The 27786-nt window shown below is 43.0% G+C and overlaps 1 protein-coding gene and 1 long non-coding RNA gene across 4 annotated transcripts in view; one reads left to right on the forward strand and one right to left on the reverse strand.

Moving 5' to 3' along the window:
* The window catches only part of LOC133387163 (RNA exonuclease 1 homolog), a 49427-nt gene extending 39179 nt beyond the window's left edge, over window positions 1–10248 (reverse strand). For 2 of the 3 annotated variants that reach the window (XM_061631394.1, XM_061631381.1), the window contains exons 1-3: window positions 9933–10246; window positions 5510–6855; window positions 4949–5047 (exon numbers count right to left, since the gene is read on the reverse strand). In XM_061631394.1, coding sequence (XP_061487378.1) covers window positions 4949–5047; window positions 5510–6855; window positions 9933–10086 — 1599 coding nt within the window. In that variant the 5' untranslated portion in view covers window positions 10087–10246. Of the gene's footprint in view, window positions 1–4948; window positions 5048–5509; window positions 6856–9932 lie in introns of all 3 variants that reach the window. The other variant, XM_061631384.1, reaches the window with a different exon arrangement.
* Window positions 10249–13820: 3572 nt separating this feature from the next.
* LOC133380027 (uncharacterized) lies at window positions 13821–25531 on the forward strand. The gene is made up of 3 exons (XR_009761350.1): window positions 13821–14258; window positions 15977–16063; window positions 25294–25531. It is a non-coding gene; the product is annotated as an uncharacterized LOC133380027 (long non-coding RNA).
* Window positions 25532–27786: the final 2255 nt, after the last annotated feature.

Genomic DNA, 27786 nt, shown 5'->3' on the forward strand with positions numbered 1-27786 from the left:
GAACAGGTCTACGACTACGAGGATGGTGGTCATTCCCCGGGAGGCTGGCAAGTCCGTGATAAAATCCAGGGAGACCGAGCGCCAGGGCCCTGGGGAGGTAGGCAGTGGGAGCAGGAGCCCCGGGGGCTTGCCGGGGTGGCTCTTGGCTCGCTGGCAGGTATCACAGGCCGCTACATAGTCCTTGACGTCCGCTTGGACCCAGGGCCACCAGAAATCCCATAGGACCAGGTGGAGGGTTTTATATGTTCCAAAATGCCCTGCAGGCTGGCTGTCATGGCAGAGGTGGAGCACCTCTCCCCGCAGAGCTCCCAGGGGAACGTACAACCGGTTCCGGTGGTACAAGAGGCCCTGATGCAAGGAAAAGGGGCTGTCCCGGGCGGGCGTCCCGGACTGGAGCTCTCGCTGCTGGGCCAGGGCATAGGGGTCCTTTTGCTGCTGCTCCTGCACCCGGTCCAGGAGGGGTTGTGGTTGGTGGGTAGCGGCGAAGTTCTCTGGGCGGAGGATTGGGCGAAGGGGGCGATCGACCTGCTCGGCTCGGTATTCCGGCTTGCGAGAGAGCGCGTCTGCTAGGGTGTTTCGGCGGCCAGGGAGGTAGGTGACCGTGAACTGGAACCAGGAGAAAAACAGGGACCACCGGATCTGGCGTTGGTTCAGCCATCGGGCGCTTTGCAGGTGCTCCAGGTTTCGGTGGTCCGTTCGTACCTGGACCGGATGGCGTGCCCCTTCCAGGAGATGACACCAGGTCTCGAAAGCTACTTTGATGGCCAGTAACTCCTTCTCCCAAATGGTGTAGTTCTGTTCCGAAGCGCTGAGTTTCCGGGAATGGAATGCACAGGGGAGCAGGGACTGCTTGCTCCCCACTGGCTGTAGTAGGACCGCTGCCACTGCCTTATCAGATGCATCGGCCTCCACTATGTAAGGTCGGGTGGGGTCAGGTTGCTGGAGGATGGGTTCAGATGTAAAGGCGTGTTGGAGGTGCCGGAAGGCCTGTTGAGCGGCCTCGGTCCAAACAAACTTCTCTTTGCCTCGAAGCAGGTCTGAGATGGGCGTGGTGAGTTCGGAGAAGTGGGAGATGAACTGGCAGTAATAGTTGGCGAAGCCCAAGAAGCGCTGCACATCTTTGGGGCTTCGCGGAGCTGCCCAGTGGAGGATGGTCTCAATTTTGGCGGGGTCCATCTGGATACCCGAGGGCGAGATCCGATGGCCTAGGAAATCCACGGTCGTGAGGTCAAAGGCGCATTTTTCGAGCTTGGCGAGGAGGCAGTGCTCCCGCAGGCGCTGCAGCACCGCTCGAACGTGCTCCTTATGTTCCGAGGGGTTCCGCGAGTAGATCAGGATGTCATCCAAGTAGATCACCAGGAAGTGGTCTAGGAGGTCCCGGAAGATGTCGTTCATGAGGTGCTAGAAGACGGCAGGGGCGTTGCACAAGCCAAACGGCATAACGGTGTACTCAAAGTGCCCATAACGGGTGCGGAAGGCCGTCTTCCACTCATCGCCCTCCCGCATACGCACCAGGTTGTAGGCCCCTCGCAGGTCTAGTTTGGTGAAAATGCGAGCGCCCAGCATCCGCTCTAACAGTTCTGGGATCAGGGGCAAAGGATAGCGATTCCGAACTGTAATCTGGTTGAGGGCGCGGTAGTCATTGCACAGCCGGAGTTCCCCACATTTCTTTTTGACAAGGAGGACAGGGGTGGCTGCAGAGGACGTGGAAGGGCGAATGAACCCTCGGCGCAGGTTCTTGTCTAGGAACTCTCTGAGGGTTGCCAGTTCGGGTTCCGACAGGGAGTAAAGCCGGCCCACGGGAATCTTGGCTCCAGGTAGCAGGTCAATGGGACAGTCGTAAGGACGATGGGGCGGCAACTGGTCTGCCTCTTGCTTCCCAAACACATCTGCGAACTCCCGGTACTGCTCCGGTAAGGGCTCGAGCCCGGAGCTTGCCTCCCGGGTCATCAGGATGCGCTCCTTTGGCCTCCAGCAGTTGGCTTAGCAATAGGGGGATCCGAGGGTCAGCCGGCCCGTGGACCACTGGATGATGGGGTCGTGCCGCTGGAGCCACGCCAGGCCCAGCACGACCGGGAAGTGGGGTGAGGCAGCCAGGTAGAACTGGAGGCTTTCCTGGTGCTCCCCCAGGGCCACGTCGAGCGGCACTACAGGGCCCGAGGCGAGAAGCCGGCCATCAATAGTCTCCACCAGGAGGGGGCGGCGAATGGGTTGACTAGGAACCCGGTGGAGCTTGGCAAAGGACACGTCCATAAAATTGCTGGTGGATCCCGAGTCCAGCATGGCGGGTACTTGTAGGGTCCCCCTTCCGGGGACTGTCAGTGCGATCAACACAGTCAGATGCTTGGGCGGTGAGGAACTGAGGTGGCAGGCCCCTTGAACCACGAGGTTGCCCCAGCTCAGGGGCCTGTGAAGGCCGGGGCATGGACGTTTCCCAAGGCAGGGGCTGTGGGTCGTTTCGCGGAACACTGGGCTGCAAAATGTCCCGGGGCCCCGCAATACAGGCAGAGGCCCTGTTGCCGGCGTCAGCAGCTTTTCGGCCGCAGAGAGATGTGGCCGAGCCCCTCCCAGCTGCATCGGTTCTGCCGGGGGTGTAGGGTCCTTGCCGACGGGCTCCGAGGGCCCAGCCACTGGGGCTGATGCTCTGTAGACTGGCCGGGGTCGGTTGGCAGCACGCCTGCTTTCCAGCCTCCCATCAATCTGGAGACACAGGCGTATGAGGGCTTGCAGGGTTCCAGGGCGCTCCACCCTAGCTGGCTCATCCAGAAGCTCATCCGACAACCCCTCCTGAAATTGGTCCATGAGAGCTGCTTCATTCCAGCCCAGGTTTTGTTGTAATAAACGAAAGTCTGTTACATATTCCCCCAAGGGGCGTCGGCCTTGCCACAGCCGGCGTATGCGGCGGTTGGCTGTAGCTGATTGGACTGGGTCCTCGAACATAGCCTTCAGTTCTCTGGTGAAGGCGGCTAAGTCGTTGAGCACGGGGCTCCACTCGAGGAGTAGGGGCGTGGCCTATCTAGCTGCGGCCCCGGTGCACAGGTTAATCAAGAATCCCACCCGGGTCTTATCATCTGGGAAGGCCTCTGGTCGTAACTCCATGAAGAGCTGGGCCTGGGCCAAGAAGGCTGGGAGCTGGTCGGAAGCCCCAGTAAATTTCTCTGGGAGAGGGGGTGGGGCTGCTGCTAGCTGGGTTTGCAAGCCTTGGACGGCCAACAGCAGCTGGTCTACTTGTGAGCGCAGGAGCAAGTTTTCCTGCTGGAGTTGCTCCATGGTCAGCACTTTCCCCACTCCCTCGTTTGCCTGCTTTGTTTAGGCTGACTGCAAACTGTCAGCTCTACACTGCATCAGCAGTGCCGGTGGGGGGCTGGAAATTCCTGGGTGGTGGGCAGGGAAGCAAAGTCCTTAGCCGACAGTCTGGTCATAAATCTGCCAGGTCTAGGAGGAGGGGAGCTGATAAGGGCCAGGCTTGTCCGAAGCGTACTTGCCGAGTCAGGAGTCCAGAAGTGAGGTCAGTAGAGGTCCGGGATCAAGTGCCAAGGGGTCAGTCCGAAAGAGGGTGCCAGGAAACTAGGAACACACAAGCCACGCCTGACGTTGCAGTCAGCAACAAACTGCAGCCAAGGTGTGCCTTATAAAGAGCAAGGTTGACAGCAGGTGTGAGTCCTCAGCGTTTGGGCCTTAAGGAGACAGGCCTGCCTCTCTTCTGCCTGACCTTCTGCTGTCTACGTTCTGCAGGTGAGGGGGGAGTATCCTGTTCACTGTCTGTGTCTGGCTGCAGGGCCTCTGCTGTCCCTGGGGTGCTCTGCAGCTGAGGGGCAGAAGGAGCTGGATTCTCAGGAGGCTCCTCCGTGTCTCCTGCTGCTCCTGGGTCTGCTGCTGTTACTCCCGAGTCGTCCTCATCTGAGGAGTCCTCTGACGGGGCCATGACAATTCCTCTCCTGAATGACTTCACAAGTTCATTCTGCTTTAGTATTATCATCCATTTTTGATGAAAATTATGCTGAAAACAATTCAGAATAATTGCTTAGCCTGTACCTACTTTCTAATGAAACCTGCATCTCTGAATATGTATAAGGGTATATTAAACAATTATGTACTTCCACTAAGAATGATTAAATAGAATCTTCCTCACTCGTGATTGAAATCATTGAGTCCTTCAGATGTTGTAAATCATAATGTAAATCAATTTGATTTAAGTCAAATCAACCCTGATTTAAAGTGGTATGAAAATTGTATCAACAAGTGTTTTAATTTCTTGATGAAACATACAGGATGGTTTTCAATGCTAGTTCTACTCAGAGTAGACCTATTGAAGTTAATAGACATGACTATCTTCGATCCAATAATTTCAATAAGTCTACTCAACAGGCTTCAACAAAGAATATCTTCTTTAAGATATTAAGAACTGTCTCCTACACTGTGCGTTGTACCCTATGCTAGTACTACTCAAGAGAAGACCCACTGAAATTAATCGAGGTGATTAAATTAGGTTTATTACTTTCAGTGGGTCTACTCCAAGAGAACTTAGTTGGATACAAACCTGCAACTCCAGAACAGTTTTCCTTATGGATTTTACTTTAAGGTTACTTTAAAATAACATGAAGGTAACTGAAAAAATGAAATAAAAAGCTAAAAACCTATGTACAGTACAAAGTCTTTTTAATATTTCATTTTCACTGGCAGCAAGCTATAAATAAGCACAATCACTTTCCATTATTGTATGAATTTTAGTTCAAGTAAAAGGGCTTCTTATTTTAATAGATTATGGGTTGCATCTGACAAAATTGTTCTGAGAACAGAAAGAGAATCTACCCTTCTGTAAACAGAAGACCTTTCCATTCACACAGCGACTGCACTGGATACAGCCCATACTTGCTAATAACCTACATCTATGTTTACATAATAAAATACTAGCATTATTCTCCAGCACTCTCAGATTAAAACTCACATCAAATTTGGCAGTATGTGCAATTCTTCTCTTCTGTCTAGGAAGCACACTTGTCTTAACATTTGACTCCACATCTGTTTGCACTGCAAGTGCTGGCTCCTTTAAAAAAAATGAAACTATACATAGAATGCAAAAAATAGTCACGAACGTATCATTTTCATCAATTACAAGATTTTGTTGTAAACTTTATAATTTGAAGAGAAACAATGTAAAAGTTTTATTTTCATAATATTGCAGTTCTGATATTAATTCTATCTGGAACTTTTAAAAAATATTCTCAAGAAACAGAAATCAGAATGTGGTGTTTACTTTTGCAGAAGTACTTAGTTTAGTGTATAAATGTTTTTTCTACAAAGCATATTTTCTAACTACTAGATGTTAATTCTAGATTCTCATCAAGTGGATATGCTTTTCAACAACACAACCATTCCTCTTGAGTGAATCCAAGAACCCAGCACTGATACACCAAAACACAAGTTCTGAAATGTAAGAGAACCGATTAAATGAAATACTGTATACCTTATTTGCAAAAACTGACACAACTGAGAAATACAAAAGTACCTGCTTTGATAATTCTTCCTTTTGTGCTTCACGATCAACAAACTCATTGAAAATTCTCCGGCATTCTTCCATGGTATCATCAGATGCAGAAAGTTCAGTATCCTCTTCACCGTCATCTTCTTCAGAAGAGTCTAAAACTATTATCTCATTTTCTTTGGTATCTGTTTGCACAGTTTTATTACAATTTTCACCGCAGTTTTTAAGAAAGATTTTCTCATTCAAACCTGGACTGTTTTGTGTATTAGTAAATGATTTGTTTTCTTCATGTACCTGCATACTCCATTTCCCTAAATGTTCTGGTATGTTTTTAGAGGTTTCTTGCAACACTGTGTCTCCATCTTTTGTACTGCCTCTATAACATATGCTAGTCTGAGTTTTGTTTTTCTGCAAAGTGATATGGTTATTAACCTGTTCAGTCACATTGCATGTTTTAATGGCAATAACATTCACTGAATCCTTCTTCAAGATTTCTTTGTTCATTTTATACTTTATCTGAGAAGATATGTTATTTTCTTTAGTAACAGGGCAATGTTTTGTATGAACTTTGCTTCCTACATTCAAAGCACTCACTGGTAAATAAGAACTTCCTATTTTTGGAAACTTTGTTTTATTTCTATCACTTTGATTAACATTATGTAGACCAACAGTAATGTCTTCTGATCTTTTTCCCTCTAAACTGTTTAAAAACTCTGTCTCAGATTTCCGTACAGTTTCTACATTAGTTCCAAAACTCACCTCATTTTCTTCCCTATTCCATTTTTTACAGGTCTTACTTATTCGTCGTTTCTTTGATACGTTCACTAGTGGAGCATCTATTATAAGCATGTCATCATCTGATTCCTGGAGTTTTATTTCAAGTTTTATTGGTGAAGAACTTCTTGATCTCTTCCATGGGGATCTGCATCTATTTTCAGATGGAGAATGTTTTATAGATCCTTGGAAATTTCTACAAGGAGACATTTTCACATTTTTAGAGTGCTGTGTATCATTTTCATCTTCTTCCTTCCAAGAAGATTTAAGAACTACAGAATAATTAAGTAATGGGTCATATTCAAGATCAGTAGCTGGACAACTGTGGTCAAGAATGTATTTACTGGACCTGCTAGATTTTTCCGAGATTGAAATGGGATGATTTTTTACTTTTACAGGACTATTACAGGCACCATCTTCGTCAAAGAAAGATTTATTTCCTCTAATGCTATTGTTTGTAGGCGTCAAATAATTTTTAAGATTATCGTGCACCAAGTTATAACACAACAGTTCCTTTTGCTCTTCTTCAACTTCAGTCTTGACTGATTGAATTGCTTTCTTGATCTTTTCTAACTCTTGGATATTTTTACCAAGCCCTGTCAATCAGAAAAAAGTTACATATATAGTATAGCTATATAGGTGATACACAAAGACTTCAACTATATTTGAACTGAGCTTTAACGAATACTATCACATAAGCTTTTCCTAAATTCTTAGTTTTGCCATCAAATATTTTAAAAGGTATTAGAATACCTTATAATATTGTTTTAAGCAGACAGAACATGATACACAAATGCTGTGGTCAGCATATCTGAACTATGTATGTTTCCATGAATAAGTTATTCAACCAAGACATTGTGAACGAGCCAAAGATATACCAGCATTCTAATTTTCACCTCCCCAAAGACTTTAAAAAGTGAATACATTATTGCTAGGGACAATATTCGAGGTCACTGAAAAATATTAAAACCACCACAAAACATTTTAAAATATGAATTTAGAAATAAGAACTATATAAAAAGTATTATACAACCTAAGGGGAATACTACCGTAAAGAACCTCTTCTGTATTCCAACAGTCTCACTTTTTTCAGAGAGCAAATACAAAGCAAGTACTATTGGAAGATTTTAGTATTGGAACCAGGGGGAATGTATATGTGACTATAAGCAGATGTTGCCAATGTTTCTGGACCAAAGGGCACATTTCAAATTTTGGAAGAGTACTGGGGACCCTGGTCACAAAATGGCTGACATAGGGGCATGGCATCACACAAAATTGGAGAGTAACCATGGCAAAGCTTTTCCCATAATTGTATTTCCATACTAGAAAAGGCTTGTCCGGATGAATTTCTGCCTGTCATTCAGCTACTAAAAGCACAAAAACACTGTTTTCCCTAATGCCAACCCTAAACAAAACCCTAGGCCACCATTTTATATCCACTTATCTGGAAATAGGCTCCTTTAAACACAAAGACTTTATTTCTATACATCAGTGTACTATACTATTGAAGTTTAACTTAACTCTAAATTGCATTGTTAATTAGTCCCTAGTCTTTAGCTCCTACAAAGCAGAAGACATGCCCAAGCCTCTCTGCAGAGCTTTCACATTTGCCTGTTGGTACTTAGGATTCTTTAACATTTCCCCACACTTATTGTAGTAATATCTGCAGAAAATAACTTCTAGGTGCTACCTGATCTCAGGCAAACCCAGCACAGGAAAGATGCACACTGGTTGCTACGAAAAAGGGAAAGGGAAATACAGAGATTCCAGGGACTACAAAATCAGTCAGAAGGGGGGGAAAACTCAGACTTTTCCCCATTCTACTAAAGTTGAACATCAATTATTTACATTCTTTAACATCTAAGTTTTCAAATACTTTTGCTGTAAGGTTTAAGAAACAGTTTTAACACTCAAACAGGTTCAAATTGTATTTTCTCTCTGCATGTAGATAATCTCCATGCAGAAAATCAGCTCTCGCATTACTTTGAAAATAAATTTTAACACGTTCTTTGGGGTGTCTTCACACATTACATTCATGAGTCACGCTACAAATAACTCACTGGGCAATTTATACTCCATGAGAGCCAGATGTGTGCATGCTAACCTGTTACAACAGGAATCACTTAAAAGAGGAGTTACTCAGATAAAAAAATTATTATTGGAAGAAGTCATTCACAAGAAAAATAAACCAATTATCCCTGAATTCTTCATAAATTATATTCATTAGCAACAGACTACTATATTAAAGTTTTAACTCATTAGACACCCACTTTCATTCACCAAAATTATGGCACATCTGGCACAAGTAATGTGGCATAAGACACACAACATTGTTTTGAATTAACACACAATATTTTTTTGGCTAGTGCAATCTCCTTTTAAGTGGTAAAATTAAGAGATACAGAAAAGCAAGCATAAATGTTATTTCCATTATTTTCTGCCATACTGGTCACAAAACTAAACAGAACACTTTTTAAAATCTTATATTTTATCAGGTTCCACTGTTTCCACTTACTTCAACTATACATGGATTGTTAAGAAATATGGCATCTAAACTGCATTTTAAACTAGACATGAAGCAAACAATGTTTATTAATGGGTATTTCAGTTGCTACCAGCTACCAAGCCACAACTGGAATTGTAAAGTTAGTGAAGCCTTCAATCATTGAAAAGGAACATACTTAAATTCCTGTGCATACCTATTTCCACACTTAAGTTTTCAGCAGAGGAAACAACCCACTTCCCCAGATCTCCAATCCTCTAATCAAGCTCTAAAATGGTTCTTCAAAGCATCTGGTGGGCGGGGTCTCAGAAAAAAGATAGATGGGTAATTTGTGGGTTTTCTTTACTATACCTGTTTTTAGTTTACTGCCAATTTTAATTATATTTTGATAAAAAACACTGTTTTCAACTTTGTCTTTCACTGACAATTTCTGATGTTTGGGGCTTCATTTACAATCAAGTGGTTTATTTAAATAAACAAACCCAAAAATTTAAAAGACAGTTGCTTCAGTAAAACCACACATTAAACTGGAAGTATTAATAAGGGGCCTATTCTCCCAGTTACTGAGCATTTAGGATTCGTGCGGCTAAGGCTGCAATGCTAAACACATTGACTAGGGAAGAAGCCTTGCTTCTGAGTAGACAGGTAAAGGATTGCTTGTTAAAATTTCATAATTATAAAAGGGGATTGCAAACACGGCGCATTCCTCTCCCATAGGATGTTACATGTTTTAACACGGGGTATACGCATTTCCGCATTTCATATCCAGGAAAGCGTCCCAAGCCTTTGCAGTAGAAGGGTTTTTTTATATAGCTCTCTGCCCGACAGTCGCTCCCACCCAGCCACGCTTAAAAGCTCTTGGCCTATGAAGACAGGTTGCCGTGTAGGAATCACGGGAACACCTGTGTTGAGTATCGTGTGAAAACGACTCAAGTGATAAGTTACAGGCCGCTCTCAGACCGAAATTGTTCAGTCGAAGTTATCCCACGATGTGTTCCAAAACGCTATTTGGGAAGCAGGAACAACGTGAAGAAAAAAACGAAGGCGATCCTACGGCAGTGTGTGTTCCGGCCCAAGCAATAACGTGAGATCACGGGCTAGTTCCTCATCATAAGCCCCGACTAGCCCAGAAATTCGAAACTTTAAACCATAATATTTTTTCTCCCTCACCCAGCCCAGATGAGCCTATCAGCAGCTGCGGCTGGGGAACGGGCAGCTCCAAGCGGCGCCCAGCCTCGTGCCTGTACTGGCAGTGGGGCCGCCGACACCTGCGGGCGTCAAAAGGGCAGGAGAGGTTCCTGAAGTAGCCCGCGCAGCGGAGCATTCCGGCTTGCCTTTCCTACACCTCCCTTCCTCAGACCTCCAAGAAAAACCGCGCAAACACAGAGAGAGCCGTTAAAGAGGAGAGGCCACGAGTGCTCGAGGCCACGAGTGCTCTAGCCCCGCCTCCTCCCGCCCGCGCCCGCGCCCGCCCGCAACTCCGAAAACTCTCTCTCTCCTCTGTCCCCCTCCCCCCATAGGCTGTTTAACAAGCGCACCTCCTTACCTTTAAACGAAGAAACTCTTCCTCCACCCACTTTGGGGGCGTGGCTTTTGTAAGGTGAAACCAATCGGTGCCTTATATAAATGTCACTTCTGAGACTAGACGCGTGAGAATAGATTGACTGCACTTATAATAAATTTATTGGACTGGTGGGTTTGCTGTTTTATATTGATGCGATTATGTGGATGCCTCTTTCCCCGAGTAGCCGAGTCCTTCTACCAAGACATTAAGCCTGATTCCAGTTTGGGTGTTCGACTGGCGTTAGGGAGACATGGAGTCGAATTACCAAACAGCCTTGTAGTTGATTGCATTTATTTTGATAACGTATGTATTGGCTTTTCGTTCGGTGTATTCATGGCAAAATTTAAAAATAAATGTTTATGTGGATATCGCACATGATTTAGATGGGAATTTATTTCCATGATGTGTGAAGCAGCCTTGACTCTTTTTCTCTTCTAATTTGCTTGTTTTCCTTTCCCTTTTCCTGTACCTTTTTCCTTTTATATTGTGTCTTTTACATTATAAGCCCGAGAGTAGTCTGCGTCATTTTAAAGACGTTTAGGACGTGGATATGGATCGTCCGACCCATTACTGTATATATCCAGTTGATCACTGCGCTCTACAGGTGAGGGCCTCCTGCAGATACCATCTTATCAAGACAACATAGAAAGCGGACCTTTAGTGTAGTGACACCTACCCTTTGGAATTCCCTCCTCTTAAATATTAGACAGACACCATCTCTGTTATCTTTTTGGCACCTACTGAAAACCTTCCTCTTTCAACAAGCCTTTTAAGTTGAGAGCTATCCCAGTCCACGTCTGTGTTGGAATTGCTTTTAAGAGTTTGTTTAAAGCTTTTAAAAAAATGTTAGGATGTGTTAAAGATGATTTGTTTTAATATATTTTAAAGTCTGTTTTCTAAGATGTTTTCGTGTGCTTTTAGTGTTTTGTTGGTTTCCTTGGGCTCCTGGGAGGAAGGGCAGGATATAAATTTAATAAACAAAATTATGCATATGCATACACTTACATATATAATCCTCAACAAGAACAGCAATAATCAAATACATAGCCAGTAACAGTAATTGAACTGGCAGCAGCAGCAACAACGACGATGATGCTGATAATTTTATAAATTCTTTCAAGTCCTCCAGCTGTCTGCCAAGCAGCAAACGGTGAATAATATGAGAATAGATTTATCGCATCTTAAACTTGGTAAATGAGCAAGGATTTTACAAAAGAAATAGTTTGTCTTTCAGCTTCCAGTGGGGCAGCTAAGGCTGGCCCTCCAGGACAGAGTAAATAGCTCCCCCCCAAGAAGCGTGGCAGATTAGGGGGCAGTGGCAAACAGGCTTATTGCCCCTTTTCCTTTTATGTTTTTTATAGTCAGGGTCCAGGTGCGTATGTGATTCTAAATGCTCAATTTATGATTAAAAATGAATTATCCTGTTCTACAATAAAATGGTACTTATTCCCAAGTAATATGTTTAGCATTCAGGCAGCAGAAACAAACCCTATTTTTTTCCATTTAGAGTATTTGCACCCCACTCTTCAGCCAAAAAGTCTCCCCCAGCTGCTTACATACAGCCAGTTAAAACCAGGCAGTCCCTGACTGTAAGCTTAACAATCTGAAACGTGACACAGAAAGGAAAAAGGGACAAGGAGGAACAGTCATGATAGTGCTGTGATTTAAGTGAGTTTAAAATGCAAAACTGCCCATGCAGAATATTTCTGCTTTTAATCAGCGTTGGCAAACTGGGTGTTTTGTTTTTTTGTGCTCTGACATATCAGGAATGTAGAAGCAGTTATAAAGCATGGAATGGGGGCAGGGAAGAGAAGGGAAATGTTAATTGCATGCTTCACAAATGAAGTAATACACATGACCTTCTGAAGGTGGGCAGAAGACTGGGATCTAAAGTTACCTAGCTTCACTACTGGGATTTTTATCCTAGAACAAGAATGGGGAACCTGTGGCCCTCCAGATGTTGTTGGACCACAACTCCCATCATCCATAACCATTGGCCATGCTGGCTAGAGCTGATGGGAATTGGGAATGCATCAAGATCTGGAATGCCACAAGTTTCCCATCCCTGCTATAATCCTTACAACTGCCTTATGAGTTATTCCATCCAGCATCATTTTCTTAATATCACAGATGGATTGGCTGAGGCTGTGAGAAGGGTGCTTTGCGTGAAATCCTCAACCTGGGGGCCAAACTAGTCAATATGCTAAATGTGTCTAGCATATTGGGTGTTTGCATGATTTTTGTCAGGTCATGTCCCTCATACAGTATTTAAAAAGAAATTAAAAACAACCATACATATTTTTGACTACCATGAGTTTGTGATTCAGGAGAGATCTGAAGTGAGGACTTCCCATGTATATGTTATGATCAAATAACCATATGGTAATAGCATGGACAGCCCGCATAAGGCAAACTTAGCAGACCTTTTGGGACATTGAAACCAGCATAAGGAAAGCCTGTGATAGTGATTTCAGCTGACAATAACAACTGACACATTATATAGATAGATATACCATTATGTGATGATTGTGTGCATTGGCTGAGCAGTCAAATCACATGTCCCAAAATAAATGAACATTGTCCTAGGTAACAGGGACCAGACTGTTCGAACACATAAAACCCATTCTGGCCCGCTTGCATTGGCTGCCTGTATGTTTCTGAGCTTGATTCAAGGTGCTGATTTTAACCTATAAAGCCTTACACGGCTTAGGACCACAATACCTGATGGAACGCCTCTCCCAACACGAACCCACCCATACACTATGCTCAACATCTAAGACCCTCCTCCGGGTGCCTACTCGGAGGGAAGCTGGGAGTCTGGCAACAAGAGAGAGGGCCTTCTCAGTGGTGGCCCCCAAATTATGGAATGATCTCTCTGACGAGGTGCACCTGGCGCCAACACTTATCTTTTCGGCGCCAGGTCAAGACTTTCCTCTTCTCCCAGGCATTTTAGCATGTGCTTTTAAATTGTTTTTTATTTTTTTTTAAATTGTGTTTTTAAATTGTTTTGTGTTTTAAAATTTGTATATTTGTTTTTATTGTTTTTAATTGCTGTAAACTGCCCAGAGAGCTTCGGCTATGGGGTGGTATATAAATGTAATAAATAAATAAATAAATGCAGAACAGAAACAGATAAGCTGGCCACAGAATGTCTTCCTTGAAGTACCCCAACAGTGCCAGGAATGTGAGTATTTGCTGACTTGAGATGTGCATGTAAATTCCTCTGGCTGTGAGCATGTGGTTTGTGGCTTGCCCACCTGTCTTGCACCTGACGGGGCTGTCAAGGAACAATCTGAAGACTTAAAATGGTCCAGATAGTTTCCTGGCAAGGGAAGCCTGCTGTCATTGCTTTTTGTAGGTGCTGATGAGCTGATTGGTGGTGACAGCAAGCCTGTAGTAATCAACTGCCTTATAGAGTTCCCCACTGGGATTGTGGCCCCATATCACAGCTGATTCCAATGGGCTTCTTGTAAGCACCAAACAGCTGGTCAGCATTTAAAAGAAGCTGGCTGGGATCTGTGCTTATAGTGAGCCCAAAGGAGGGCTTGTGTATTGCCCAAGCTAATTTGTAATGTCAAAGAACAAGGTTCTTTCTGGATCTGGAGACAATAATAACATAAATGGAATGAAAGTTGCATGTTTTATTAACTACTAAGCAACACATACAAAAACAGAAAGCAAAGCAGTTAATCTTCAATCTCTCTTGTTGCCTGGGAACCTCAGAACAGCAGCAGACCCCTCTAGGAGCTGATCAGCACATAGCACCGTTCCAGGATCTGGTCTGTGCTGAGTTCCGATCCGGGACAGTTTTGCAGGGCTTTTTATACTGTTAAATGTTAATGAACCACACCTGCTATTTGGGTTGTTCCTTAGTGCTTGTGCCAATGTTTGTGATGTCTCAAGGCTGAAACAGCACTTAACTTGTGAGAAAGGTAAGATACATTGCTGACTAGTGATCTTGGTAGCAGGTGGAGAGGCTATGGGATGGACACGTAATTTCTGTGAAAGAGTCAGATAGTCAGCATTCCCATTTGCTGCCTGGGATATACTAATATTTTACAAAATAGTAAGTATTATAGGCAGGCATTAGCCAGTTGTATGCCTTTGGCCCCAAGATCCCTAGACATGCAAGGAGCAAGTGTGGTGTACTAATAATTAAGGCTGTAATCCAATACACACTTTCCTGGAAGTAAGTCCTATTGAACCCAATGGAGCTGACTTCTGAGTAGACATGTACTGGATAGCAGCCAAAGCCTCCTCAAAATACAGACCTATCTTCTGGATATACCAGTACAGCTTGCTGTAAGCAGGGCTTGCAGTAAGTAAGCACAAGTATCCCTCTGCATTGTCAGCTTGAATTGAAGCCTGTAATGCAAAGGATCTGCCTCTGAGTAAGAGTTACTGAGTAAGAATGGGCATTCACAGATACTAATTAAACCACTGACTTATGTTTTATCCTCTCTGAGTTTTGCAAAAATATCTTCCGTGGAATTCATTGGTGTTGGACGTTGTTTCCGTCCTAACTGCAACTGCACAGAGGGTTTTCAACCTGTTACTGGCCCAGATCCTTGCTTTTAACAGCATCCTATTTTATTGCTATGTCAGAAGAAGCTTCATGTTGTATGTCAAGTTTCTGTTAAAAGGCACATGAGCAAGAGCAGTAGCAATGTTGGGAATTTTATACAGGGGAGATCTCATCCCTGTGCTGTCTTGAAGGCAGCAGTGACTTGCTGATTTCATTAATTCCAGGAAGCTGGGAAGAGGGTTCCTATAGCTCCATGCTGTATTACTCCCAGCCCCCACATAAACCTGTTTTGTTCCCAGGATCAGTAAACAGCAGCAAGGGGAACCCACTGGCCTCGGCACCAGATTTAAGGACTTCTATTAGTCTGGTTGAAAGCAGCCATTAATTTTGCATCTGAATGCTAGGGAGATAATGCTTCATTCATATAGCTCATTTATTGTACAGACATTTTATTCATATAACCGTATGTAGCATTTGCCTTGGATAGTGATTCAATGCCTTTTAAACTTATTTTTCCTCATCATAAGATCAAACCATTCCAGTGTCCCTTAGGAGGACTTTCTTAAACCACTTGTTTCTCACTCTAAGCACAGCTATCAATTCTGTTCCAGTGTGCCCTGTAGTCCCAACTCCTTTGCTGGCCTTCTCCCCACTTCAGAATCTCAAGCACTAATGTATCTTTTTCTCTGATTTTCTTATGGAGCAGCCAATGGTGAAGTTAATAACTCAGACTTCTTTTTTGTTGTTGTTTGAATCATTCTCTCATAAACATCAGGATTTAACTTTCTGGTGGTGGTGGTAGTGGTGGCGGCGGCGGCGGTGCTGCTTCTGGCTCACTTGGCAGTGGCGGTGGCGGTAGCGGCTCGCTTGGTGGCGGTGGTGCTTCTGGCTCACTTGGTGGAGGCGGTGGTGGTGGTGGAGGCGGTGGTGGTGGTGGAGGCGGTGGTGCTGCTTCTGGCACACTTGGCGGTGGCGGTGGCGGTGGTGGTGGCGGCGGTGGTGGCGGCGGCGGCGGTAGTGGTGGAGTTTCTGGTGCACTTGGGGGTGGTGCTTCAGTTGGTGGCGGTTCTTGAGGCACCACTACTTCAGTTGGTTCTGTCTCTGTAAACCTCTCTCTCTCTACAGTGCGGGCTGATTCATCAGAAAACGATGACACCTCATCTACTGACCGTACGAGAGGAGCAAACGTGAGCGTCTTTGGTGTCTTTGACGGTGAGCCGCTCCATCCCATTGACAGTGGTCCTGTCTTGTTCCATATCAAACTCTCAGTCCTAGAGACTGAGGAATCAGATACTCCTTCTAATGGGTGGAAATAGGATGGCCCAAACAGAGATCGTTGTTCAGAAGAAGTGAGTGAGAGTTCATCTGAAAAACTAGAATGCAAAGGGGGGGGGAGATTAATACAATAATGTTAAGGCCACATTTCAGAAGCTATCTACAATTGCCACATTCCTTTTAAAATTATTATCAACCACCTTTCTGTACCATGCCCAACCAAGGGAGCAAACAGCAATGCAGCCATGAAACACAACACAGCATAATACAACATCTTAGTAATTCAAAAAGAAAAGAACAATACATTAATCTGTCATATTTATTTACTATTGTTTTATTTTCAATGCTTTTACTCCATTCTTCAGCTGAAAATGCTTCCAAAGATAGGATCAGTAATAAGACACTGCCTGACTGCAGACATACAATCCAAAATATCTGACGCCAAAAGAAAAAGGAATGGGGAGAAAAGAGGGGGGGCAGACTTGGGCATCAGTTCCTTAATTTGCAAAGTTCTTACAATGATCAGATTGAATTGAAATGTTTGAGGAAGAGGAGGAGCCAAATGAAGCTGGCCTGTCAGCAGAGCCAATGCAACAGCCCCTGCTTCTCATCTCTCCCTTTACTGTAACTGAGTGGAATTGTATTCTAGTATTCCCCAAAGGAGTTCAGGGTGGCAAATATGGGATTATCCCAGATTTTTCTCTGAATAACCCTGTTTAGTGAGGTAGGTTGAAAGACTGCGGCTGTCCTACACTCACCCTTAGCAATTCATGGATGAGCAGGGATTTGAACTTAATCCAAAACTAACACTTATGCACTAGCTCTTGACCACTGAATGTGCTAAACAGTCAAGATATTTTGCTAAGCAGGTTTGCAAACGCAAATATTTTAACAACATAAGAACAGCCTGCTGGATCAGGCCAATGGCCCTTCTGGTCCAGCATCCTGTTCTCGTGGTGACCAACCAGATGCCTGTGGGAAGCCCACAAGCAGGACCTGAGTGCAAGAGCACTCTTCCCTCCTGCAGTCTCCAGCAACTGGTATTCAGAAGTATACTGTCTACGACAATGGAGGCAGAATATAGCTATTATGGTTAGTAGCCATTGTTAGCCTTACCCTCCATGAATTTGTCTAAACCTCTTTAAAAATGCCAGTGAACATGGCTGCAATGGATATGTCCATTAACACATTCATTTAATTCTGTTTCTCTCACACACACACATACTTTAACAGAAGTGCATGAACAGCAATCCTTGCTCCATTGCCGAACTGACGGCTGATCAGTTTAGCTGGCTTTTTAAAAGGATTGTATAAATATGTGGCTGATAGGATGATCAGCAGCCAGTGGCTGTTCTTATGTACAGAGGCACTGTATCTCTGAATACTACATGCTAGAGACCTTCAGTGAATGGGGCCATCACCTGAATGGCCCAAGACTGACATTCTAGAAGTATCTGGTTGGCTGTTGTTGGAAAGAGAATGTTGGACAAATGAACCTTTGTCTCATCCAGCAAAGTAGTGTTCTTTTGCTCTTATATAACACAAGTGGGACCTGCAATAAAAGGTTGCATTGTGAAGTTCAGGGTTCCAGCCAGCCAATCCTTCTAAAAGAAAGAGTAGGGATGAGAAAATCTGTCAATTTTGGTTCTCTCAGTTTCTCATTTTTCCAATCTTAAATTCACATTTCCACAGCAAGTTGCATTTTTTTAAAAAAAACCTCATGAAAATTCTTCAGCATTTTAGTGCAAATTTCTCCTTTAAAAAACTTTTTATATGCAGTTTTGACTAATACAGGTATGCGCATTTTTGCAAGCAATTTTTCTTAATATAATGTGTTTTTGTATGTTACTTTCACCAATGTAGTCATTGTTGTTCACCCTTTTCCTTAATATATGCATTTTAGTGAACATTGGTTGGAAAACTACATCACATAATTCAGAGAAGTGTGAACTCAACAGATGGCTGTGTTTCGGTTCTCATACTGTTTTGGAAAATGCAAATTTGATAGATTCATATTTAAATGTGAACCGAATCAAATTTGTCCACCACCCCTATTCATGAGACACCATTTCATTCCCTCTCCCCTCCCCCATCCCAATTTTTCATCTGTCAAGTTTGCTCAACACTCATTTTTGGGAATGTCCCCCTGCCACGAAGATACTTTTTTCTACTCCTGCAAATCTAGGGGATCCCCTGTACGTACTGATATCTCCCCAATGTTCCTCAGTAGCCTGTTTTGGCTACTTGCGTTCACTACTGGTATATATAAGTTAGTCCTGTAACAAAATGTTGCAGTGTGGAGTGTTCCTTATCAAGTTTCCAGCCAGCCCAGCAGCCACTCCGCCTTTCAGGATACTCCATTCCATTTCCCTTCCTCTCTGGTGTTCCAGTCCTACCGCCTGCACCCCATGTTAGTCAGTACAATGTGCCTATAGAGCATGCTCAGTCCTCATTGGGCTGTTTTGCCACCTCCCCCAAAAGTTAGGGTTTTTTTAACTTTGACAAACCTTGGGGTTCCCCCGCATCTGCTGATACGCCTTTCTTGTATGTGGAGGGTGCCATTTTGGCTACATAAGAATCTGCACTGAGTGAAATGTGTTCACTATTAATATAGAGTACATAGACCAGGGGTGGGAAACGTTTTTCAGTCCAAGGGCCACATGCCCTTATGGGTAACCTTCTGGGGACCATATGACAATGGTGGGGAGGGTCAGAGACAAAAAGTAGACAGAGCAACAGATGCAGTTCTCAGCCTTATACAGTAGGTGGCATTCCAGCCATGCAAGAGCCAGAGGTTTTTACACCACTCCCTCTACCCTCCAACCAGGTAAGCAAGAAGCACAATCACAGTTCAAGGCCACTTTTCAGCCAGGGACTTGAAGAAGGTGCAGAGCAGGGATGGTGAGGGGTGTGGCCTAGGGAGGGGGTGTGGCCTGGAGAGAGTCCTGAGGGCAAGATAGAGAGGTCTGGAGGGCTGCATTTGGCCCCTGGGTCTTAGGTTCCCCACTCCTGATGTAGACTGGTTCTTAGAATTCATTCTCTATGTGATGGGCAGACTTACCTATATTGTTTGGACCATTGGTATATAGTCACACCACAGCAGAGGGTTAGCAGTATTAAGATAGCAAGAGTAGCTGAGGCTACACCCAACAGTATTTGTTCCCGGTATTGTCGTCCTTCTTCTTTGGAGACAATCTGTATGCGCTTCTGAACATCTGCCTTGTCTGAAACTTAAGTTGGGAAAGTTGTTTAAAAAGAATCAGATGGAAAAGGTTCACTCAGGAGGGACTACATTTGGGATGAAGTGTTTTAAGACTACCAATATATTGCTCTTATATGTTTCAAAGGAGTAGCATAGAAAAAAAATGGCTATATATTGAATACATATGTATTTTGGGGTATATAGAAAGGGCTTTTGAGCCAAGCTGAATGATCAGCAGCCTGAAGTGATGTTAAAGCCTCTGGGCTGCACCATTTCAGAACACAGGTGGAGGATCAAATATTTGAATGATGCCCCCCACCCCCGCTTTTAAACTTCTTGTGTATAGAAAACTATCACATGAGGGAGAAATTTCCAGCATTTCCTTCTCCCTCACATGTTGATTTGGTGTGTATGAAGCGCTTGTTTCTGTTTGTTGTAGCAGAAGTAGTGGTTGTTTGTACATAGGAGCAACTTTCCTCCTGCAGTCTGAAATGGAACAGACTGCACAATAAGTTCCCATCTGGAAGAACAAAGAGAGATTTCAGGGTAGTGGTTCAACCTTTTGGGGCCCATGAGCACTTGAAGTTTTGAGAGAGTCCTGTGGGGATCACTGCCTCTGGTTGGTTTTCTCTCCCACCCACATCACTCCTTCCCAAAATGACATAAAGTTAGAGTGTACATTCGTGCATGCACTCATTTGCTATTCCATGAAGCCACAAAAATCCAGCATTTACTTAAAGCTTACATTGGACAATTGCACAGTAAAAAAATCACAGAACTGGTCACTGACACCATGACAAAACCATTGCTCTAAGGCACAGATCCTCATGGATCTTTACAATTTTTACATAGGTTAATAAAACCACCAACAATCACAAAACACAACTGTGGACACAGAAGTGACCTATAATTTGATGGTAGTTTTGAGGTGATCCATTTTGAAAATTCTAAGGACCTGGGCTTTGGATCCATGTTTTTATGGTAAAAGCACCCAATCTGTAATTTTCAAGGTTCAGCCAATGGAGATAGATGATATCTGTGATTTGATGGTGGATTGTAGGGAAATTCATTTAAAAATATGCAATTTCAAGAGGATCCTTTTTACTGGATCTATCTTCTGTGTGCGCATACATACCCATATTAATTTTTTCTCTTACACACACACACACACACACCATTCTCTCTCTCTAACTCCTGCAGCATCTCACTTTTTACTGCTCCCTATCCCCCCAGTTTTTCTTCTCCACAGTCTCCCAGGTCGTCTCCCTTTCCCTTCTATCTCCCCACTTTTACTTTCTTGGTCACTGTACTTTCTCCTTAGCAGCTCAGGTGCTGATCTGAACCTTGAAAACCTTGAACCTGAAAGACGAACTGGGAAAGTGTGTCATTTCTTTAACTTCCTCCTTTGGTACTATATGCTTTTCAAGGGAGAAAAAAATATAACCACTCTTTATCACCTCATAAAGAAGGGGACAGAGAGGAGAGCAGCTTAGAAGCTTTGCCTGCTCCAAGGGAAGTCCTCAAGGGCACCATCACACCCGCAGGTGCCACATTGGCAGCCCCTATTTAAAATGAATGAGAAAAAAATTCAACACTGTTTATCAAGATATCGAGGGTTTAGATCAGAGTGGCAAAAGCCATGGCCCACAGCCTAGCTCTGGCGCATGCAGAGCCACGTCTGATAGCCCACCAGCCCTTTCTCACAATCACACAAGAAGAAAATAAGCCTTGAAAATTCTTCTTCACCCTCTGGTGAGAGGCCATTACAAGAAGGTCTTAGACATGCAAGAAACATGATGAAGCACTCCTTCCTGTTTCCTGAGCTCTAAAATCTTCTTCCAATGGCACCCTCTTACTAGCTCCGTGTTGCTGTGGGCAGAGAAAAATGCTGATCAGCAGAAGGGTGCCTGCCTGAATACATGTATGTGTCTGTATGCATGTATAGCTGAGTGCATGTGCAGTGGCCACTTTGGCCATGCCCTCCTCTGGCAAGTGGCCCTTGGAGGAGTGGACAACCTTTAATGAGGCCATTGGGTAAAGCAGGAGTGGGGAACCATTGCCTCTTTAGATGTTGCTGAACTACAACTCCCATTAGCCCCACAAGCATAGCCAGTGGCCAGGAATGATGGGAGTTGTAATTCACAACATCTGGAGGTCCAACAGTTCCCCCACCTGGGATAAAAGTTAGCCACTCTTGGTCTAAATGATTCCAGACTGCTGAGAACAACAACAAGCAGCTGCTTTATACCAATACAACAGTTAACGTAACGTTCACCTTTCTTCAATGGATTTTTGTACACCTTGTTGGAATAGGTTAATATTGCATGGTCACTTTAGGGGATATTTGGGAATATCCCATGAACCTGTTTACCATGATGTAACTTCCTAATGGGTGGGGTTTAGTTACCTGACTTCCTTCTCCTTTGTCCTGGGGGATTTTTGAATATTCTTTCCTTCCTGCTGATCTTCCTAACTTTGAGAGAGGCCGCATGGCATGATGCTCTCTCTAAGAGCATCCATTACCAACACCAAGATGGACTGAGACCTATATTTTCTTTCTTCTAAGCTAGAGCCTATGTTCTTCTAAACGTATGAAAGGTTGTAAGTAAATATTCTTTTTCTTTTACCTAAAGGATTGTGTCTGTTGTTGTTTATATAGAGAAAGGTGGGCTGGTTTACATTCTCATTCCGCTGCTTGTATTTTTACAACTCTGCTAAGAAATAGGACCAACCAAATTAGTTCCTATTTCTGTGTGTGTATTTTTATAATACCGAACACACCTCAAGGAGGTTTTGGGTTGAAAACAGAAAGCGAAATGAACACGAGGGTCATTATAGACCCCAGGTAAACCTCTGTATAGTTGTGCCCTAATATTCTAACAATAATATTCAATAACATTTTATATTTCTAACATTTAAACTGGAGCAATTTTCAAGTGTTTCTTATTTTTTTAAACTGTAACATTTTGGATTTATATGACTTCAGTACTAGATTAGTAAAGTGTTCTTCCTCATAAATTGGATGGTTAAACCGTGAGCAATTGCAGAATGTGTATTTTATCATGTTCTCAATGTAAAGCATTACTTTGGACTTGAAGCCATCAGAAGCATTAGTCTAAAATTCTATACAATTCCTCCTAATATTCTCCGAAGTGGATCAGAGGTATATAAGAAAATATAGAAGTGTGGCACTTGCTTTGTAACAAAGGTTTGTATTTCTCAAGGACATTGAGTAATAGACAATGTTGCTTTAAGATGGCAACAAATGGCATTTTCTGCATAAAATGCTTCTATAAACCAGGAGAAGACAAATGGTCGATAGGTCAAGAATCTAAATGCAATATCAAGTACATATAGTCACAGGATCATTACCTTATCCTGAGTTAAACTACTGGTCCATCTAGCTATATACTTAGTGTATGCTGAGTGGCAGCAGCCCTCCAGGATTTCAGACAGGAGCTTTTTCCAGCCCTATCTGGAGATGCCCGGGATTGAACCAGATGCAATATCACTGAGCTGCTGTCCTTCTCCTACTTGAAGTGTAAGAAGACAAAGACATAATGGAGAGTGGGGATTCGCATGACTGATGAAATATTTGAGGAATTGTTTGCCTTTGGATCCACTAATTGGCTTTCTGAGTTTTGTAAAGTGTCTGCATGATCAGCAAGAATGAAAATTATACATTTTAACATTATCAATGTATAGACAAGAGATGGATTGATTCCATAAAGGAAGCCACAGACCTGAACTTACAAGATCTGAACAGGGTGATTCATGACAGATGTTCTTGGAGGTCACTGATTCATAGGGTCGCCATAAGTCGTAATCGACTTGAAGGCACATAACAACAACAACAACAACAACAACATTATCAAACATTCTTTTTGCTAAATGATGGAAGAAGAAAAAAGAATTACTTATGAAGATGTGGGACCAAATCTTTTGTTTGTTGAATTACAACACATTGTCAACACATTATCAATATTTTAAAGCATGAATGAATGAAAACACGTAATTCACTATATAATAAGTTATCATCTAGCTCCAAACATAATTTTATGGATGTATGTGGAAAGCCACAATTCCTAACAGCACTATGTCTGAACCAGGCAACATGGTTGTTTTTGCTCAAAGAAATCATGATAAACAATTGAAGAACAAACATTGGCTATAGATCATAGTTTCTTTGAGTAAAAACACACCAGAATCCTCTATTCAGACATAAAGCGAAGTCAGGGCTGGCTCCTTGAAAATTTAAATATTTTTCCAGCCCTAAATATAGGCAATGCAAAATGCACATCTCTTAATAATGATAGTAAGGTTGGATTGCAGTGATTCCAGATTTCACCCTGCTAAAGTGTGTCCTTACTTGGTACTGGGCGGAAAAAGAGATCTTTTGCTGGACTTTTGTTAACATCTTCAGTATCCGGTATTCCTAAAATAAAAGTTATAGTATGCAATTCAATTAAAAACAAATAATCATTTTATTCGTCTATTATTTTCTTATGTGCATAGTTCATGGGTGGTTAATGAACTGTCCATTATGCCCAACTCAGGGATCATGATTTCTTTTGCTCAAACAAATCATAATCAGTAATCCAGGAACAAAGTTAGGCTACAGACTGTGGTTTGCTTGAGGCAAAACAAACCACAATTCCCAGTTCAGTCATAGAGCTAAGCCAGGAATGGTGTGTTTCTCTCACACTCCAGCAGAGAGGAGCAAAGTGGCCCAGAATGCCATGTTCATGGTAAACATTACCTGTGACATTCACAGGTCAGTGACAGGGTGACTTTCAACTAGGGATAGAGGGGATTTGATTCAGTTTGCATTTAAAGTCAAATCTATCAAATTCTCACTTTGCAAAACAATATCAGCACTGAAACATAGCCATCCTTCGAAATTCACACTTTTCTGAATTTTGCAGTGGAGTTTTCCAACCAAACAATGTTTACAAAAATGCATGTATTAGAGGAAAGTGTGCATAAAAATGAATATATTATTGAAAATAACCTACGAAATGCATTGTTAGGGAACATTCCTTGCAAAAATGTGTACATTAGTGAAAACTGCATACAAAAATGTGTTTATTAGGAGAAATTCTCACTAAAATGCTGGAGAATTTTCATGAGGTTTTTTAAAAAAACACTTAAAACACTGCAAAAATGTGGAGAACTTAATTTGTTGAAAAAATGAGAAACGGAGAGTATCAAAACTGACAGGTCCTTCCACCCCTACTGTCAACTCTATTCAGAAGTTCTATTGGTTCCTGAAAATGCACAGAATGTTTTTCTGAGGAGGTGAGCAAAGGAAATACTCCAAATAAATAATGCATAACTAGCATCTGAGAACACGGCTACCATTTCTGGTATATCTGGTGACTCAGCAGTGGCAAGACCCAAGTAGATCTGGCCTCTGAGAAACTTATATTCCAGTTCTGGCCCTCTCTTGGTTCTATATGGGTAGACCTGGCATCCAGATAATGTCTGACTCACTGCTGAAACCCTCAGTTTCTCCCAACTAGTTCTTCACCTCCTCTAGCTCTTAATTTAATTACACTGCTGTGACAATCAACTTCACAGCTCCTCTCACTGTATTTCCCTTAACTCCCCTCCCCCAAAAACCCACCACTTGTCTGCAGTTCACCACTTGTTATACACTACCCTCTTTTCCCCTTCTGCAAAACAGGTACAATACTGAGTTGCTTTGTGGGGCTGGCAAAACTGTCAGCCACAGTCTTGCCCTCTGCAGTGTGGGTATAATAATGATGGACTTTATCTGCATTGGCATTAACAGTAAAATGTTTACATTTTAAAACGCAGAAAGAAATGTCATTTGTTCATGAAATAAGAGCTGAGTTAGAAGATCATGAGCTCCTGTCTTTGCTGCTACTTTTTGTGTTTTAGTTATGCGACTCTCCCGTCCCAGCTACACTAAAATTCTGGATGGCTGAATTGTTTTCTATAGGGCAGCAGCAATCATTACTCTACCATGGAGCACTACCAGAAAAGGCTTAAAAACAAAATAAGAGTCATGGGAACTTATGGAGAACTGTACTTGGACAGAAAGATATACTCGGACAAACCCTAAACCAGACCCTGACACGCTGATAACCCTCCATGTTGATGAACGCTTGTTTCTCATGTTATGTTTTTGTATGTTTATATGATAAAGCCAATAAAAATATGTTTGTTTTAAAAGATAATGGGTGTTTCGCTTTAGCCTTCTTTTTTTCTAATTGGCTAGATCTGCTTTCCTAAGTGTCAGAGATTGCTATGATTTCATCCATTGCTGAAAAATACTGAAAGATGGGAGCAGGCTAGATTCTCACAAACAAAAGAATAGTGCCTACACATTTTGTCTCATACCTAAGATTCTACAAATACACACATGCAAAGTGTTTATTGATCCAGCAACCATTCCAATCAAACAAACTTTACAAAACCAGTTACCCCATAATCTGTTGATCTTAGCCTTAGTATCCATAATAGCATTTTAAAATTTAGCAACATTTAAAATAACAAAAGAATAATCACCATTTAAACATAATCTGAAAATAGCCGCATCAGATCTCCCAGGAAACTGTTCCAAAATGGGAAACAGTAATCATTCTCTCGCACTCTTATAAAAACTACAGTACAAAAGGATGTGTGTGATAGTCTCAACAGCACCTGACAAAATATCTGGTCATGGGATATACCTTGGAAGCATCCATCTATCATTATAGAAACTTACTTAAAAGTGAATGCTGGGAATCTGGGAATAACGGTTCATCCAGAGGGGAAATTCCTCCCTTCCACTCACTGCCCACCAGGGCTGGTTCTAAATGGCGGCCAGGTGGGGCACCGGCCTGAGGGCCCCTGGAACTACAGAGGCCCCTCCGCTCGCCAGACAGGAGCTTCCGAGCCGCCCGCCATCCCCCCGGTTCACCTACCTTTCTCTCTGCTGTTTTTTGCGGTTTGCCATCAATCAAGATGGTGGCCGAGGTTTCCCTAAGGGGCTGAAGCCTCTGCCAACTTGGTTGATGGCACGCATGCGTGCTACACGCGCACATTGCTGCCATCAACCAAGATGGCGGCAGAGCTTCTGCCCCTTAGGGAAAACTCGGCTGCCATCTTGATTGATGGCAAACCTGCATGCGCAGTGCGCACAGCTGCAAAAAGCAGCAGAGAGAAAGGAAGGTGAAGCGGGGGATGGCGGGTGGCTCGGAAGCTCCTGTCTGGCGAGCCGCGGCTGCTTCCGTAGATTGCAGAAGGGGAGCGGAGCGGCCCAGGGCAGGCTGGTGTCCAAGGGCCCCGGCATGCCTGGGGTCGGCCCTACTGCCCACTTTCCATAAACACCCAGACTGGTTCCTTGATAATGTAATTTCTTTTTCCCAACTCAAAATGCGGGCAGTACAAAGTGCACATCTCTTGCACAGATAATGATATGTAAGATTGGATCACATAATGATTTTAAGTTTCATCACTGCTGTGTCCTTACCTGGTATTAGATGAAAAAAAGCATCTTTTGGTGGATTTTTGTGAACATCTTCATTATCTGGTAGTTCTATAATGAAAGTTAAGATAATAATAATAATAATAAAATTTTATTTCTTGGTCGCCTCTCTGGCCGGGTCAGCGGCCACTCTAGGCGACGTACAATTTAAAAATGAATACAACAATAAAATACAACATAGAAATCAGAACATTCAGTCTAAAATTAATCTAAAACCATCCACCACTGTAACAAAATAAGATTAGTCTACTCCCGGGATCTTATAGGCCTGCCTGAAGAGCCAGGTCTTCAAGGCTCGACGAAAACTTGGCAGGGAGGGGGCATGGCGGAGATCATAGGGCAAAGAATTCCAGAGGGTATGTACGCAATTCAATTAAAATAATCTATCATTTTCTTTGTCCATTATTTTCTTATGTACAATACATAAGGAACTGGGTTGTTAATGAACTGGCTTTGCATTAAGTCTAAACTGGGGATCAAGGTTTCTTTTGCTCAAACAAATCATCAGTAATCCAAGAACAAGTATCATCTACAGATTCTGGTTTGTTTGAGGCAAAACAAACAACATCCCCAGTTCATTCATAAAGCTAAGTCAGGGATGATGGTTTGTTTCTTCCACACTCTAGCAAGGAGAATCAAAGCAGCCCGGAACAATGTGTTCATAGTAAACCATAGTCTTCATTATTCATGGTTTATTGTAATACTAAAATGAGGTCCCTATCAACTCTTTTCAAGATTAATACATATTTACAACAACAACAAAAATCTGGTTCCTGAAAATCCAGTGATGGCTCCTTGGAAATTTAAATATTTTTCTAGCCCAAACAGGGGCAATACAAAATGCACTTTTCTTATACAAATAATGATATGTAATGTTGGGCCACACAGGGATTGCAGGTGTCATCATTGCTAAACTCTCCTTACGTGGTATCGGATGGAAAAAGTGATAATTGAGTAGGTTTT

This window comes from Rhineura floridana, chromosome 1, assembly GCF_030035675.1.
Source record: "Rhineura floridana isolate rRhiFlo1 chromosome 1, rRhiFlo1.hap2, whole genome shotgun sequence".
NCBI classification, from domain to species: domain Eukaryota; kingdom Metazoa; phylum Chordata; class Lepidosauria; order Squamata; family Rhineuridae; genus Rhineura; species Rhineura floridana.